This window comes from Rhinichthys klamathensis, unplaced genomic scaffold (assembly GCF_029890125.1).
Source record: "Rhinichthys klamathensis goyatoka isolate OS25496 unplaced genomic scaffold, OSU_Roscu_1.1 h1tg000121l_1, whole genome shotgun sequence".
Taxonomy (NCBI): domain Eukaryota; kingdom Metazoa; phylum Chordata; class Actinopteri; order Cypriniformes; family Leuciscidae; genus Rhinichthys; species Rhinichthys klamathensis.
This window is the reverse complement of record NW_026606658.1, coordinates 3,954,040-3,970,497: the sequence shown is the minus strand read 5'-3', so window position 1 is coordinate 3,970,497 and position 16,458 is coordinate 3,954,040. Positions and strand designations below refer to the sequence as shown.

At 38.7% G+C, this 16,458-nt stretch overlaps 1 protein-coding gene across 1 annotated transcript in view; it reads right to left on the bottom strand.

Moving 5' to 3' along the window:
• nrxn1a (neurexin 1a) overlaps positions 1–16,458 on the bottom strand; it is a 197,477-nt gene that overhangs the window by 168,354 nt on the left and 12,665 nt on the right. The window contains exons 3-5 of the mRNA XM_056255588.1: positions 16,230–16,247; positions 15,182–15,211; positions 14,408–14,419 (exon numbers count right to left, since the gene is read on the bottom strand). Of these exons, the coding sequence (XP_056111563.1) occupies positions 14,408–14,419; positions 15,182–15,211; positions 16,230–16,247 (60 nt within the window). The remainder of the gene's footprint in view (positions 1–14,407; positions 14,420–15,181; positions 15,212–16,229; positions 16,248–16,458) is intronic.

Genomic DNA, 16,458 nt, shown 5'->3' with positions numbered 1-16,458 from the left:
GAATGAGCATGAGATGCAGAGTTCTTTGTCTCCATCACCCATCCCTGGAACTCCAAATACTAAAGATCCAAAAGTGCTTTTCATTTGAATATATTACTAGATATCTATTTTGTACAGCACAAACCGAAACAACTACTCTTCCGGCACTGCCAGGCAACCCTTCTCATTGTGACGCTAGTTTTCTCTTCGGTCCCAAGGAGAACATTAGCTATTGTTAAAGACCTTTTCTGGTAACCACGACAACTCCTCTCACTTCAAATCTTTTGTTTTACATCATTCAAGCATCATACGGCTCTTTTATAGTTTCAACACAACCCACACCAAATGTACTCTTTGCATCTTCCCACTACTGTGGACGCTCCCACCCAAAAAAGAAGGGGACGTCAGAAACAAAAACAAGCTATTGGATGAATATTCAATAGACCTATACTGCAACAGGATGCCAAGCAGTCTTAAATAAAAAGAAGAGTAAACAACATCAATTTAAACCATTTATAACGATGAAATAAGCATACATATACACAAATAGAGATGCATTATATCCTTCCTGTCTGTATAGCTAGCTGAAGAGAGCAGTTGTAAAGGGTAAAATAACATGGTAGAGGCACAATCTCTCACACCGGTAAATAAAAAGTTCAAGGTGAAAATGAGTGAAAAGAACAAAAGCAGGGCAAAAAGATAAAGGTGTACTGTAAAAAAAGCCAAATAATGAAAAACAATCTATCAAATTCCACTGAGACAAAAAATAAGGATAAGGATAAAGCAATATTTGTAGTGAACTTGCATTAGCTAAATCATAATCACAATTTAATTATTTTACAATAATAAAGCTTTTTAACTACAGATAAATAATATATTATTACACTGCTTTTGACATAATTAAGAAGACCTTCTTAGTGGTTTTTGAATGGAGTCTCTTATGCTTACCAAGACTGGATTTATTTGATAAAAAATGCACTAAAAATTGTGAAATAATATTACAATAATATATTACAATCACGTGACACTAAAGACTGAAGTAATGGCTGCTTAATGTGGTTGTGATGTACTTCCAGTTTAAGCTCGTACTGTATATCTATCCAACTATAGATACAAAAACAGATAATTTCTCCATTGCAAGAGGTACATATACACCTAAAGGCGTCACTGTACACTTTTATCTGGCATTTGATCATCAAATTAGGCTCCAAGACTTTCAGAGGGTAAAATATTTGAATTGAATTGTTTCTAAACAACAATGTATGCAAAGTACTCCCATTTCCCATCAATCAAAGACACTCACACCTACTTTACATAGAACACTACTCCAATAATGTCCTGCAAGACAATGTGACAGAACACCATCCTTCACAGATAGTTTGTAGTATTTCATTAAAACTGAAAATCACCAATTAAAAGTCTTTCATAACTGAGAGTCTTACAAACCTTGACAGTTTGTTGCCCAAGGAAAATTACCAGCTAACCCAGCCTAGGCCTAGGAAGTCATTTAACACAGCACAGTGTTTCCATTTCCAGTCTTGACTCAGGGTTCTGTTTTTGTGTTTCCTGTTCTTTTACATTTACATCCGTCTTTGGCATGATTTATGGCCTAATGATCTCTGGCCCAGTTTCTCCAGAACAGAATGAGCACAAATTATCCCCGTCCAAGGCGTCACATCCCTAGCCAGGTCTGATTTACTGCCCCCCTCTCCACACGAGACGAATGATCAGCCCCAGAGCCACTGTGGCGGTGAGCCCATCTTGTGTTTGCTATTAAAGATGTGATGGGCCATACGTTTAGATTGAGACAGCCAATCCAAGAGGTCTCTCTGTTAAGTCAACTTAAATGAATTGACCGGGCAGCTGCACTTTGGTGGCTTCAATTGACGATCACAGGAAAACTGGCTTCTGTTATAAAACTTAGCCAGCATAGTTCGCTACTGAAGTCAACTTTCTTAGCCTTCCTTCCAACAATATAGTATGGCCCTAGCAATGCCGAGGTCGGGGGTTCGATTCTCAAGGAAAGCAGGAACTAATAAAATGTATACCTTAAATGAAATGCAAGTCACTTTTGATAAAAGCATCTGCCAAATACATAAATGCCTAAAATGTATTCACCTTTGATCGTGTCACCGTAGTTTTTCATGACACCCCTTTCCACACCTGTAAGGACTGGGCGAGGGTGAATCTGAATAACTAAATACATCCTAAAGACCCAAAATCTCTGAATGTAAATTAACCCAAACACACACACACACACATCCCCCACCAGTGAAGACCACACTCAGGACAGAGCGTGGTGTCCGCTTACAAGACATTTTATGACTGATCGGAATTTCCCAAAGGAAGTGGATTCTAAAGCGAAAAGAAACTCCTTTTCCTTAAAAGACATTTAACCAGATATATTCAATGTGTTTTATGTGTGTTTATTTGTCCAGGTTACATTGGAATAACTGTGACTTTATCATTATGCATTTTACATATAACTGTCGATCCCCAGAATTGTTGTGTCTCACTCTCTCTCTGGATTTAACTAAGAAGGAGAAATGAATCCTGTATTCATATATGCTATTATATATCCACTTGAGAATTGTATGAACAATGTATCTAAGTTCCCTATTTCATGAGTTGCCTTTCTGTGGTTTGGTCTATGTTTCTCGACAACTCTAATGGGATAATGTTTCAAACTTTGCCAACTAAGGTTTAACCAAATCCATTTGTGGCAAGTTTGGTCTCGATAAACTCCAATCTTCGTTCCCCATTTGTTAATTGACATTACATTTTGCTAAACTTTGTGACACATTAGTATTATAAGAATTGTGAAGATTCTTCTCTTAAACACCCAATGAAACTAGAGATGCCTGGTTATAACACAAAGGGTCATAAAATCTCCCTCCAAAGGGACAGCTCCTGATTGGACCCTCTTCCAAAAGAAGGCGGAAACGTCAGGTCTTCAAATGGACAAACCGCAGGCTTAAGTCTCTCGCTTACTCTTGTCTTCGTGCCATAATGTAACGTCTCGCCTCCGGGCGAGCTCTTCGCCTTTCTTTTTATTTGCTTCTAGTTTCGTTTGTGTTTTTCAGTTTTAGATAAGTCTCCGTGTTTAATTCCAATCGACGAGTGAAAAGAAAACCGCGTGACATATCTCTTCAGCAAATCCATCTACAAGGGACCTTTAAACGAGCGCGCGCGCGCTTTGAAGGAGAAACACGCGCACGTGACCACGTGACGCGACGGACCGAGAGATGCACACGCGCTTCTTCACCAGCCATGCAAAGATGTAACGTTAACTCCGCGTGATTTCCCCGTAGAGATCTTTATTTCCTTTTTGTTAGTCAAAGTTTTGTTTTCCGTAGTCGACTCAGTTCACTTTCACGAAGTGAAACGAACTTAGCCGAACTATTTCCCTTTGGTAATGTTACCCCAAAGACTTTGAACCTCCGTTCAACACGCGCGCCAAGCAGCCCACGTGACGCTTCCTCACACACAAAGGACTCAGCTCACGCGGCCAGACAGGGCCGTACAGGAATGCCTCGACACACAGAGAGACCATAACATAACTTGTGCAAGTATAATCTCTTTATAGAGCTTCTAAGAAGCTTTAAGATGATGTTTCGTGTTGTAATCGGAGAGGTGAATGTCTTAGGAGGAATTCTGCCAATGTTCTCTCTCACTCTCTCTCTCTCTCTCTCTCTCTCTCTCTCTCTCTCTCTCTCTCTCTCTCTCTCTCTCTCTCTTACTCGCTCACGCGTGTAAGTTATCCATTGTCCAAACTTTACGCATTTCTCGTTCATTGATGTCTTATTGTATTGTTCGTTGATGTCTTATTGTATTGTTCATTGATGTCTATGTGTTTGTAAATACATATATATCCCGTGTAACCGTAGTAAATACATAAGTAGTCATGCCTCTATTAAATTAATTATATATTCATTTGATTGATGTACTGTCTCTTTGCTCAGTTTCAAGTCCCTTAAGTGCCAAAGATCTTATGCTACAAGCTTACTAAAATTAAATATACCTTAAAGAGTATGTGTTTATAGGTCGGGAAACCCAATTCTTCTGGCCAGAGAATTGCGTTTCCTGAAATCCTATAAAGTAAGATGATATTGTGGATCCCCACAAATATCATCCTGACAATTGAGCTAATTAATTTTGCCTGTTTTGTGGGACGTGGTCCTTGTAATTAATTGCAATCAACTTGTGGTTAATTGCAGGGATACACGTGCAGGTATGCAGGTAAAATGACATATCATCCCTTATCGGGAGATTTATTAACATGTAAGACTGATCTAATCCAAACATGTATGAATAATTATTAATTACCAATTATTAATTATGATATGCAAATTCCCCACGGATTAGATCCGCCCATGAGTCCTTACACACCTAAAAAGGAAAATTCTGCCAACATTAACTCACCCTCATGTCATTCCAAACCTGGCTTTCTTTCTTTTGTGGGGTATTCAAAATAAGCATCAGTCTTTTAATGTATGAACAAACAAACCAAAAAGAGAGAATCTTCTTTTGTATCATACAAAAAAGTGTGATTTTGAAAACTGTCTGAAAAAAAGTGTTTTTTCCCATACAATAAGTCTATGTGGTCCAATGTTGTTTTCGAACCCACTGACCTTATTACAGTTTATCATGTTTGGAATGACATGAAATTATGACAAAATTTAAATGTTTGGGTGATCGCTCGCTTTAAGAAATTCTGACTATATCCATTCATGAATTGAAGTGGTTAAAGGCCCACTGAAGTGCCTTGAGACGAGCAGCATTATTCAATGTTTTGACAATTTCCACTGAAACAGGAAGACATAGTGGGACATATCGAACAGCTCCTAATAGCCAATAGTGTTTCGTTTATATTACAGTTGAGCTTGGAAAAGCCGCAGTTTCCTACTAATATCTAATCGTTTATCCTCCTAACCACCTCCATATCGTTTTAAAATATAGCATTCTGTGCAGAATTTAAATGGGTCCGATACTTTTTTGTGGTCTGCTCTGACTCGTGCATATGATCCGCTCTGTGCTATCGTGTCTCTGGACTGGCTGTGTGCACGCTGCGGCGATTCGCTTGACACTAACGTAAAACCAGGCTTCATTCGCCCAAATGGAAAGCATATTTACATAGTCTGAATTGTTCCCTATCCCCTATACATTGCACTATGTGCGATACATCATGTAGAAAATAGTAAATGTGTGCATTTTTGCCACAGGTTCAGCTTCTATTTGGGGGCGGGATGCTGTTGATTATAGAGAGCATTTGATTGAACAGAAAATCTGATGAGAAGCTGAAGTGCAGCGTGATGTCATCAAAATCATTGATCCATATTGCCGGAAGTCAGAGATTAAGTTTTTAATGCTTATATCTTTTAAAAACAAATTTTGTCATTGTTTTGGAGCACACTATCTTATAGATAACAGTAAGACTAACATATTCATACTAAAAGCCAAAAAACTTCCATTTTGATTTCATGGGGATTTTGTATAGGATGTGGGAAAACAATCCCAACAGAAAGCCTGAAGACTGCATGGCTCACATAAACACCCTTTCCAGAGTAATGGCTTAATTGGCCAGGTTTTAATGACAAGAGGTGTCCATTTTAACAAGGAGTTACCCTACAGCCAGTCCGTGACCCGAAATCAATGATGTCCTAATATATATATTTAGCAATCCACGCTCATTGAAATTCAGAGAGCTCATCGCCCGTGTCAGAAATACAAATGGCAACATATTTTTAGAATTGACATATAGAATGGAAAGCATTGTGCCATTGCAGGATAATTAGCAAAACAATTAAGCAAACAGAAGGAATATCAGCGAGGGCAAGACACACAACACTTTCGATGTGAAACATATCATTGCGGTTTGTGATTAAAAAACACACAATGTCAATCACAGCCCATCATTATATCAGTGATGTAATTGCGTCGCTGAGTAAATGACACGCTCATTAGAAATGTCACGCAGATACTCTTATTATGTGCAGCTGGCCGTGTGGTTCGCCGGATATCCGTAAAGCCCACTTTATTGACCGTGACGTGTTAATAAATATGTGCATTAATGTAGAGAGACACTGATGACCTCATAAATGTCAAACGGAGAGAATCATGATCTCTCAGTATCTACTATTAAACAATTACTCTGCCCCCTTTGGGACAGCGGGCTGGAGATTAATGAGTACCCGCGCACCCCCAGGGAGACCGACTGGTGCCGGCCGCCACAGATTTGGCAGGTCAAGAGGAATGGGGAAATGGCAGAGCTCATTCTCCCGCGGGGGCGCTCCACATCCCATCAGTGAGAGAAATTTGAAATTCATCAAAGTGGGCTAAACGGAAGGATTTAAATATGTATTTTCCCTTCTGAGGCCTTTATGCATTCATGTGTTCTGTTAATTAAGGTATTACAATTATCTTGAGAGGATGGCTTGAATTTGCACTTGAATCTGAGCGGGGCAAAACAGCCTCGTTTATGGTTTCATTAAAATACCTATCAATCCACCGCGCCAAAGCTGTCTGTCTGTTTATCTTTTTGCATCGCAAACCTTTAAGGGCAACTAACCGCAGGGATCCGACTGGTTATTTTTTTCTCTCTTGCCGTATTCAGCCTGAATCTGAAGTTCACATATGGCACTTAAAGGAGTGACTATGAATGCATAAGCTTTATGACTCATGAGAAATGAGTCACACAATCCACATCTTTCTTCACAATCCACCGACTGTGAAGAGGAAAATGCTTAGCAGCCATTCTCATGCATATTTACTGTTTTTCAATACACAAGCTGTCATCACGCATCACTTCAGAGCTTTTCAAAAAATTCTTTGAAACCGCGCGTGCGTGTGTGTGTGTATTTAAGGTTCATTTTCGAATGTGCATGTTTGTGTATTTAATCGCTTTAAAGGTCGCGGAGGCTACAGTGCTTTATGGGTTTTTTACAGAAATTAGAATACAGATAAGCGTCCTGTTTATTCCTGGCATCAACCTGCTGAAACAACAATAAATCACGATATCGCATCTGCTACCAAGGTATAAAAGAATAAATAAAGTAAAAAATAATCTCTTGACAATTTGGCTGCTAGCGAACGATGCTCTATGAAGATAAGTGGCACAACAGGGAGTGAGTTGCTGCCAGCTCTACTCAAGGGAGATTTATGCTGATCTTAAATAACCAAGGTCGGACGTATTCCCACTGAAAATGAAACGGTCGTGCAAGCTCAGCTTAGGGCCCCCACCCCCGCCTCGGGGACTGTGCCCTCGCTCGTCTGCCCAGGATATAGTTTTCCATCACCTCAGTCACTCTCCTCTATTGACTGCAGGCTATCGATTCAACGTCTGATCTCCATCTTGCTCACCTGGGGAGCTTGTGTGTCCGTTGTGTATTGATCTGTGTTGCCAATGATTTCTGTCTTTGTTTTCTTTCGTTCTTTTTTCCGCTTTACGTTTTTTAAAGGGTTGTCACGACTTTCTATTTCTGTTTAATGCAAAGCTCAAAAACACAGTTCTCTCTTTTGGTCAGTGAATCATAGCTGCAGTATCCACCTATAATACCTGGAGAAAACTATTTCCATTCATCTTCCTTGGGTGACATCAATTTTTAGCAGAAGACAGAATTTGAATTGAATCGGCAGCGCCCCACAGACGGTTGAATTTGAATGACAGGAAGAGGAATTTACTGAATTCAAAGAAATTCAATGCAGGTATAACATTTTGGGAATCCATCCATCCATCCATCCATCTATCTTCAAACATCAAGGCTTTTGCCTTTATTAAAAAAAAATGTTATATTCATTTCTTTGAATTTTACAAATTCAAATTCAAGACCTGAACTGGAATTTAAAAGGCATTTTCAATTAAAATATGAATGGAGCACAGCCCTGGTATTGAGTGTGAATTTACACGTGCAATGTTCATTAAAAGAAAAATCTAGCCTACTGAAGTCTAAAGGCCCATTCACACCAAGGATGATAACTATAATGACAAAGATAGTTCTAAAAACAATTCTAAATATTAAAGAATAGCAGAGTCCACACCACAACTTTAACAATAACGGCACAGAGAAAAGGTATCGCTGGAATCCCTTTCGGAATGATTTTGTTTTGTCCGCTGGTGTGGACGCTAATATAGTAATCATGATCTTTATAGATATCGTTCTTGGTGTGAACAGGCCTTTAGTCTCCATTTAAAATATAAATTATATTATATGATTATACAGTACATTTGCAGACTGTAGTTAAATTGTGAGTTGCTTGCAGCTCGAAAAGCATCCATGTATGCAGTAAGTACCTTCCACGAGTCAATATCAAAAGCAAGCGATAGACATTAATTTATTATGTTTACAGGCTAAAATTACTAAATCTCCTCCAAAAGGTTATATCAGCTATCAAATCACCCCAGCACGCATGTGAACGTGCAGTGCATTGGACGAGGATAGCACCCACCTACCAATGCTGGTAATGACATTCTGGCAGGCACACCACAACAATGAGTCCAAGCACTATCACACCTTGAGGGTATTTCAAAATAGCTTGACCTGATGGAAAAATACTGCCAGCCAGCATTGCTCCAGCAAATTAGGCTCAGCATGTTCCTCTCCTTCAGCAAGATAAAAGTGTTGCTTCAACTCCAAAGGAAAGAAAGACGGAGCCTATCTATTTCTCCCTCTCATTACGTAGTCTTTTCGGTCCTATTTTTGCCTCAATGATTGCAACATAACACTTTGCAGCATGACATGTATGACTATAATATCTGATAATATCACACCTTTTCAATGATCGTAATGTAATACTTGAAATAAATGTGCTATTAAACATAATTATACACATAATTATATATAATAATTGCATGTTGCTAGCCATTACTTGATGGCATGGCTCTCAGCAAATAGAAATATCACCGTAAAATAATATTGCATAATACTGCTTCGCATCTCGCTGGAATGGAGAAAAAAAAAGTTCTATGGAACTTTAATTTGCATAAAGACAAAAACAAGACAGACAATCTCTTAACTCAATTAGAAAAACACTGCACCACATTAATTAAATACCATCTACACAATATTGTGGCTTGATTCTCAAATATCAATGGTGAATATTATATTCCTAGATTTCAGTACACTGCATAGAAACTGGCAAATTGGGGCCACTGGGATCAGTGTTCAGTTTAAATCCAACTAGAAGAGGTGGGTGATACATTTTGAATTGGTCAGGCATAGTGGCATTTGAGAAGTGTTTTTCAGTGGCTAGACTGACCCATCAAGAAATCCTTCCGCCTTCACAAAGATAAACCCCCCATTCCAAAAACGCATGAATGACATCTGCTGATTACTTTTTAATTTCATTATAGGAATCTAATGAGAAAATCATCTTGTTAACAATGATCGGCTCTACATAAATGGCGACAGTGAACTCATTGTGGTCCCCTGACTGTCTGAGTATTCAGCACCTTTAGCCCAGACACAATCCTAAAATGTCTGCTGCTCTGATGGGGTTAGCCATGGCTCTGAACCCCATGAAATGAGCTGTCCTCCATTACAGACTGCTCCAATTGAATAAATGTTGGGAAATAACCACCGCCATAAATCGTGTGCATTATCTGCAGAAAACACCAGCATGGGTGTATGAATCAAGTGTGTAACCTGGGCTTAATCTATCATTTTACAGTAAGGTTCAATTCATTAACATTAGTTCAATCCATTAACCTTTTTTTTTTACAGCATTTAATAATTAATTCATAAATATTGCTAATTCATGCTCGTCCGAAATTTTTTACATGGCTCGATGGAATGTTTGATTTTGATTGGTCAATCTCAGCTTTCAGCGGCCAGATATTTACTAATAGTCACCGTCGTCCATAACAACACTGTATAGATGCTCATACAGTAACTGCACTATGTTCATGTTTTGGGTAGGCTGATAAATACATTTCAATATTACATGTAAACATATTTATTTATTTATTTATTTATTTGATGAATAGCCATGTAATAAGAGTGATCATGTTCAGTCAACCGATCACTGCTAAATTAATCCCAAAGATGACCAGAACTCGCAAAGCCGATGCTTAATTTATTCAATGTGAAATATATCAATGTTAATGTATTGGTAGTTCTAGAATTTAACATGAACACAGATTATTAAAAATAGTACAATGTTAGTTCTTGATACCTAGTGCTTAACAGCATTAGCGTTAACAAAGTGAATCTTATTGCAACTTGTTACCATTTTCTACAAGTGGTAATATATTGAAGAAGCCATTTGGGTCACATTTTAAAAACAACACCAATGGCAAATGATCAGAACGTGTCTCACTTCACCTGTAATTGTGTTTGCTTTCTACTTCTTGTTTATAGTCTGAAGTGGTTAGAAAAGCACATACTGGAGAGTGCTTCAGAAATTATCAAGAAAGAATGACCCTCCATCATTTAAATGACTGCTAGTCAGCTGAGGAAATACCTACAAACAAAATTCCTCTGTAAACACTGATGTTCTAATGGTTTCCCCATATATTTATATCTTTTGAGTGAAATCTCATCCGAAATGATTGCAACTGAAACTCTGTGTTTGATTGAAATGTGCGCCCAATTTAAGATAAGGTCTAGCATAGGACTGGTGTCTTGTAGATATGAAGACTGAGAGTCTGGAGGCAGTATTAAATCCATAAATAACACAACATACTCTTCCTTCAAGTAAAAGAAAAAAAATATTTATTTTCTTTCTTTCTATTTTTTTACTTCAAGCAACATAGCATCAGTTCCAACTGGCAGCAAGCCTGAAACACTGCCTCTCTTCCTTATAAAAAAGTCTTTGAAGTTTTGTGTCAAAGAGCGATGAATGAGAACAGAGTATAAGGTGATGGGATTTGTGATGGATGAACGGCTGTTAGATTGCAGGAAGTGCTTATAACTGGAATGTGTGACCTTGTGTGACTTACGCTGCAATTAAGATAGAAAAAAAATGGCCAGTTTGTACTTTGTTTTCAGCCTGTACACAAAATATCACATAACAGGTCTGGAAAGGTCATTGTTTTCAGAGTAGATTAGCATCTTTTAATCTTTAATCGCCTGTGACTGTGAGGTAGCGCTATTGATTTATTTCTAAATATTGACATTGTGGTTAGCTAGCGGGTTAGTGAGTTAGTGAAAAGCCAGTGGTGTGTTTTCCACTGGCGCACAATTTATTTTCTCTGCGTTTCACCTAATACATCACAGTGTATGAATGAACACGACAGTGGCAAGTCAGCAAAGGTACGGTTGTAGTAATTTAAGAGGCCGTTCCACTTTTGTAATTACATTAACGAGGCATCCGATGTGCAACGGCAGGCGTAATGGGATTTTAAATACGTATTGATCAACACCTCACAGCAGGCTTTCTTCTTCCTATCACACTCAGGGTCATCTGTGACAATGACACAAGTGAAGGATGGTATCTGAGGTGCGTTTCTTGGCTGAGAAGAAACGACTTAAGCAGCTAGCACAGCATTTTTCTAGATTATAGTAAAAGCTAAACATGCTAAATGGAACAAGCTGGCTGGATAATTTCACTCGCAACAAAAACGAGAGCTAATCCAAAGACTTTTCAGGAATTTTACACGTCTACCACAACATTGCTTATTTAAACAGGTGCAGGAGGTTTCAATTCAGAGGATTTACTATAAATACCCACACTTTTGGCATTATTTATGCCGCCATGTCAATTAGATTTAAAGAATTCTAATTTGGAGTCAGTGTAGTCCCACCTGTGAACCGGGCTTTACAGCGCCTGCAGCAACGATTCAGCTTCACAGGCTCTCTCCGAGTGAAATGACAGCAATTAGACCCACCGGCCTTCTGCGCACCACCCGTATTACAGCACATCTTTTATCCTCCCCAAAGCAACTTAGCATAAGAACGACGGTAATGCGGCTGCAAAGAGGAGACAAGCACAATCTCACAGACGCACACTTCATCTATGCTGTACGGCACGTATTTTAATAAGATACTTGCACTTGTCTTCGATCCGGCTAATGTCAAGTAAAAATGGGTTTGTGCATTCCCAGAGGGAACCACACATATAAACAAAGAGTTCACTCATGCCGAAAGCAAGGACACTGCTCAGACCCCTGATCTTTAAATGTCCCTAAGCAAATGACCTATAGTATCATATTAAAGGGATATGGATTGCAATTACAAAGAGAACTAGAGGTTTAAAAAACATTTTTAAAATACTTTATTTTGGTGTGACAATCTAGTAGATGCAGTCATATTTAAATATTATTATAATTTTACAAAACTTATCATAGAATAATATTAAAAATGTTCAACTTGAATAAAAGCAGTTACCCCATTAATTACATTTTAGGTTATTTGGCAAAACATTTCACAAACTAACAGTGTAACTAATGACCTTAATCAAAGAAATGAATAGCTTTTTATATACAGTAGTTATTTAACATTACAACTTTTTATTCTGCTGTGGCGAGCAGGACGAGGTCCGCCACATCTGCATTTGAAATTTTCAAGCTTTTTTCCTTGGTGTTTAATAACTGTAAAAAAAATAAATAATTGAAAACACGATGCTGTAAGACCTTTGCACGGACTGTTTTTAGTAACATTCCAAATCTTGCAGGGCTTTTTGTGAAAACCAGCCCAACCTTTTATTACGAATGCTAAGACGACAAGCATGTGAAATCCCATACTTTCCTATTTTATACTTAAGAACTTTATCTCAAGCTTAAACACTCCTTCAGGAGAAACAGAATACGCTTAAAAAAACCTTATATCATAACTTCAGTAATCATATTCAGTCAAAGCCTAATTTAAATGTAAAACTAAAAATATTTACTGTTATTTAGTTCTGGCGCTCTCTCGCTGCCTTCTCAGCATATAACATGAACATAAAAGTGATTTAATAAGAGTAGAGAATTATATATACAGTATACACATGCGTTGAATTATAATAAATTTCAGACATGCTGGTAATTTATATTCTCAGCCATGCAGGCACAGCTCAACTGAAGATCCCAAGATTGAGAAGTTTACTGAATCTTTAATTATATTATGTGCTGCCTTGTAATTAATTTGGCTGCAATTATTGGTAAATTTGTGTTGTAATTGTTTCAATTTAATTGCAGGACATCACTGAAGCATGTAACGGAAGCTGCTACACAAACAATAAACAGAATATAAATCAACAAGAAATGCACATTCCAATTCATTCAATTTCTCTGTAACAACTGTGGTCCTCGCACACACAAACATATATCCACAGAAAAATATCACAATGCAAAATTCATTTGATAATGCCAGCGTGACCCCGCTGGCAAGGTCAGCCGCCACACGCATCATTTCATTCAATTTTACAGACAGATGAAAACCAATTTTCTATAAGAAAATGGAATGAGAGAAAATATAAATGCCTCTGAAAATGTATTCAAATGTGCTAAGAGAAGCCTTGAAGCCCCCACATCTCCTGTGGGCATTAGCCCATTCAGGATAGTGTGATGGCCTGGGTGTCAATGCCTTACAGAGCACAATCAAGATCCCAGCGAAAGACAGAAAGCACACCTACCTGCTCCACCAATCACGGATCCCTCATTTTTCAAACCAAGGTGCATAACCCCATCAGTCTATGTGTGGAGCCCTTTACATTTCAGTGGATAAACCAGCATGCAGTGGTCTGTGAGCCGGGTGCAGGATGTGAGTGCTTGCAGTGGTGAGTGTGTTGGGTGCCGTCCACTTACCTTAGCTGGGTCTCACCGGGTTCTTCAAAAATTGTATTTTAATATCAAAGAGCAGTAAAGTGCTACTAAATTAATATGCATTTGTGCATACAGGCAGTATGAAATGTTCTAAAAGGGATCAATGTCTGCAGAATATGAAAATTTTAATATCTTGAAGAGCTCTTACCTGATTTTTTGGGATGATCTGACAACACATGTTCATATTGAATGCTTTTAGAAAAACTTTCAAATGTGTCCCAAATCTGCATGTGTTCTCGTCGACTCCTTGTGGTCAATATTTTATTTGAATATTTCTGAAATAATGGAAATAAACCTGTCTATCGAGGCAATTACTATATATTATTATTACTTTATTGTATTTTTTGTAATAGATTACACAAAGCAAACTGTTAGTTGCCTGTAGGTATTAATACATATCTACACAACACTGTGCAACTGATTTTCTAGTAGCAGACTAATTTGAATGTGTTGTTGTCCTTCATAACCCTACATTAGATTTGTTGACATGTGCATTTTCATGACATCGCACCTACCTTCCAGCCCCTCGTCATATTTGTAGGGAGTGACACAGAAAAATCAGTGTGACTTCAGTACCACAAACACACGAATAAACAGATGCATGTGTAAAGCCACATATACAGGAATATACATGAAGAGCTTAAGTTAAACTACATCATTACATAGTATGAAAGAAGCATTATATACCTTTTCTTTTCCCTATGATATTGATATAATGGTTCCATGAAGAGAAAGTCCAGAGAGATACAGGGAAATACAAAAGGAGAGGAAAGAGGCAACAGTCAGAATCATGACCGTGTGTTAGATTCAGAGACAGAAAAATGAAAGGTTACGTTTAGAAGAGACTCCATGCATTGCGGACAAAAAGAGAAAGGGCAGGCAAAGAGGAGATGGAAGCTTCCTATCGCAATACATGCCAGAACATGACGATGGGAGAGATGAGGGAGACTGCATGAATATCGAACAGATGGCTAATGCTTTCCAGTTTCGGAGAATTTTCAGGCTAGCACATTTACAAAGAGTGAACAGACCCCTGAGAAAAGTCCCTGTGACTCACATCATCCACTGGGTTGAAAGTATTTTTTCCCCCTCTATATGAAAATGAAGTTGGCAAGCGGCAATGGAATAGCGGGGCTGTTGAGAGAATGACGGAGAGAAAAACTAAAGCGCAAAAGAAGCGGCGTGATGGGTTGAAGGGAAGTAAAAGCAGAAAGAGAGAGAGATTGAGAGAGAGAGAGAGAAGAAGAGACAGAGGAGAGGGTGGGGGGGGAAAAATGGAAAAGACCAAACCATCCATTGACTCAGCGCCAAGCCAGAAAGAAAGCAGCCCCAGTAAAACCCTACCAGCAGTGAAGGGAGATGAGGAGGATTCAGCACAAGGCAGTGAGAGAGAAAGGCAGAGAAATGGAGGAGGGAGTGGCTGATGGAGGCAAAAAGGTGAGTAAGAAATTAAACCCATACCTTGGTCGCCCATCATCAGGTGCGCAAGACCTTAAGGGAAGACAAGAGCACAGTCAGCACAGAGAACGGGATCATGGGAAGGTTTTTTTTTTGGTCACATTGACATGCGGGCATCGTCTGAACGGTGGATGCCCGCGGGGTGGGGGTGGGGTGGGGTCAAAGGTGAGGGAGAGAGTGGGTGTGAGGGAACATTCAAAAAGCATTTCCTCAACCCAGCGGTTGCAATGCTTTATCGGTCACACTCGAAAGAGACACATCTAGATTAGAAAAGAAATAAATCACTTCTCAGTCGCCAAACAACAAACTTGTCGTCCGCCTGGTCAACCTTCCACAGGAGGAAGATGATAAGTTATGTTATGTTGCAAATAATGGTTGGCCACAAAAATGTGCCAATACAAAAACAAAATATCTACAGCTTATATTGGGATAAATCAATATTACCCATTTCATCTTTAATTTGATGTCTGTTTAGGTTCCTGAGAGCCACAGCCAAAATATATAAATATATATACCTCCAAAAATAAATCTGAATGGAGAGTGTAGGTTTTTCTCTTCAAATATAAACTCTGTTAGTAAGAAATAGCAGATTTTGTCATTTGTCTATAGTACTTACCAACCAGATTCTCCAGATTTTCCATTGTAGTAAACACTTCATATGCATGTATGTGAGTTTGTGTCTTTTATTCATTATATGAGGTTTCAAAAGCTCATGTGTCTGTATCTTTAGATGTAATTAAACAGTACGGCGTCCATTTTGCTCCAGCCTCTGGTTTCTGCTTAGCAGAGCACACCGATTTAAATGAACCATGTCTTTACAGAAAACCTCTAATTAAGGAAGTGCTCTCAATAATAATATTGCAAAATGAAGATGCATACCTTTTACCTGTGCTGTACACCAGTTCCACTTTCTGTTTGTGTACCGTATTCAAATAAAATTTGAAATAGAGGATATTTCTAAAAGAACGAGTTGAAATATGAAGACAGAGAGAAGTACATGAGTAGGGACAGGGGTTGGATGAAAAGAAAATAGGAAAAAACGTCTACCCACCTCCTACATAGGCCTCTTCTGGAGGGGCGGCCGAGGCGTGAAGAGAGAGAAGGAGACATTGATTAAGAAGCATGCAGACTGGAAGGTGGCCCAGCCTTGAGGATTACCGTGGTTACCATGCGTCTTATCATCCTGTGCCCAGGCCAAACATTCATTACCATGGAAAATGCAGAGACCAGAGGGTTTTTATTTGACTTTAAGTGTCCTCTGGCCTCCTCAAGATCTAATC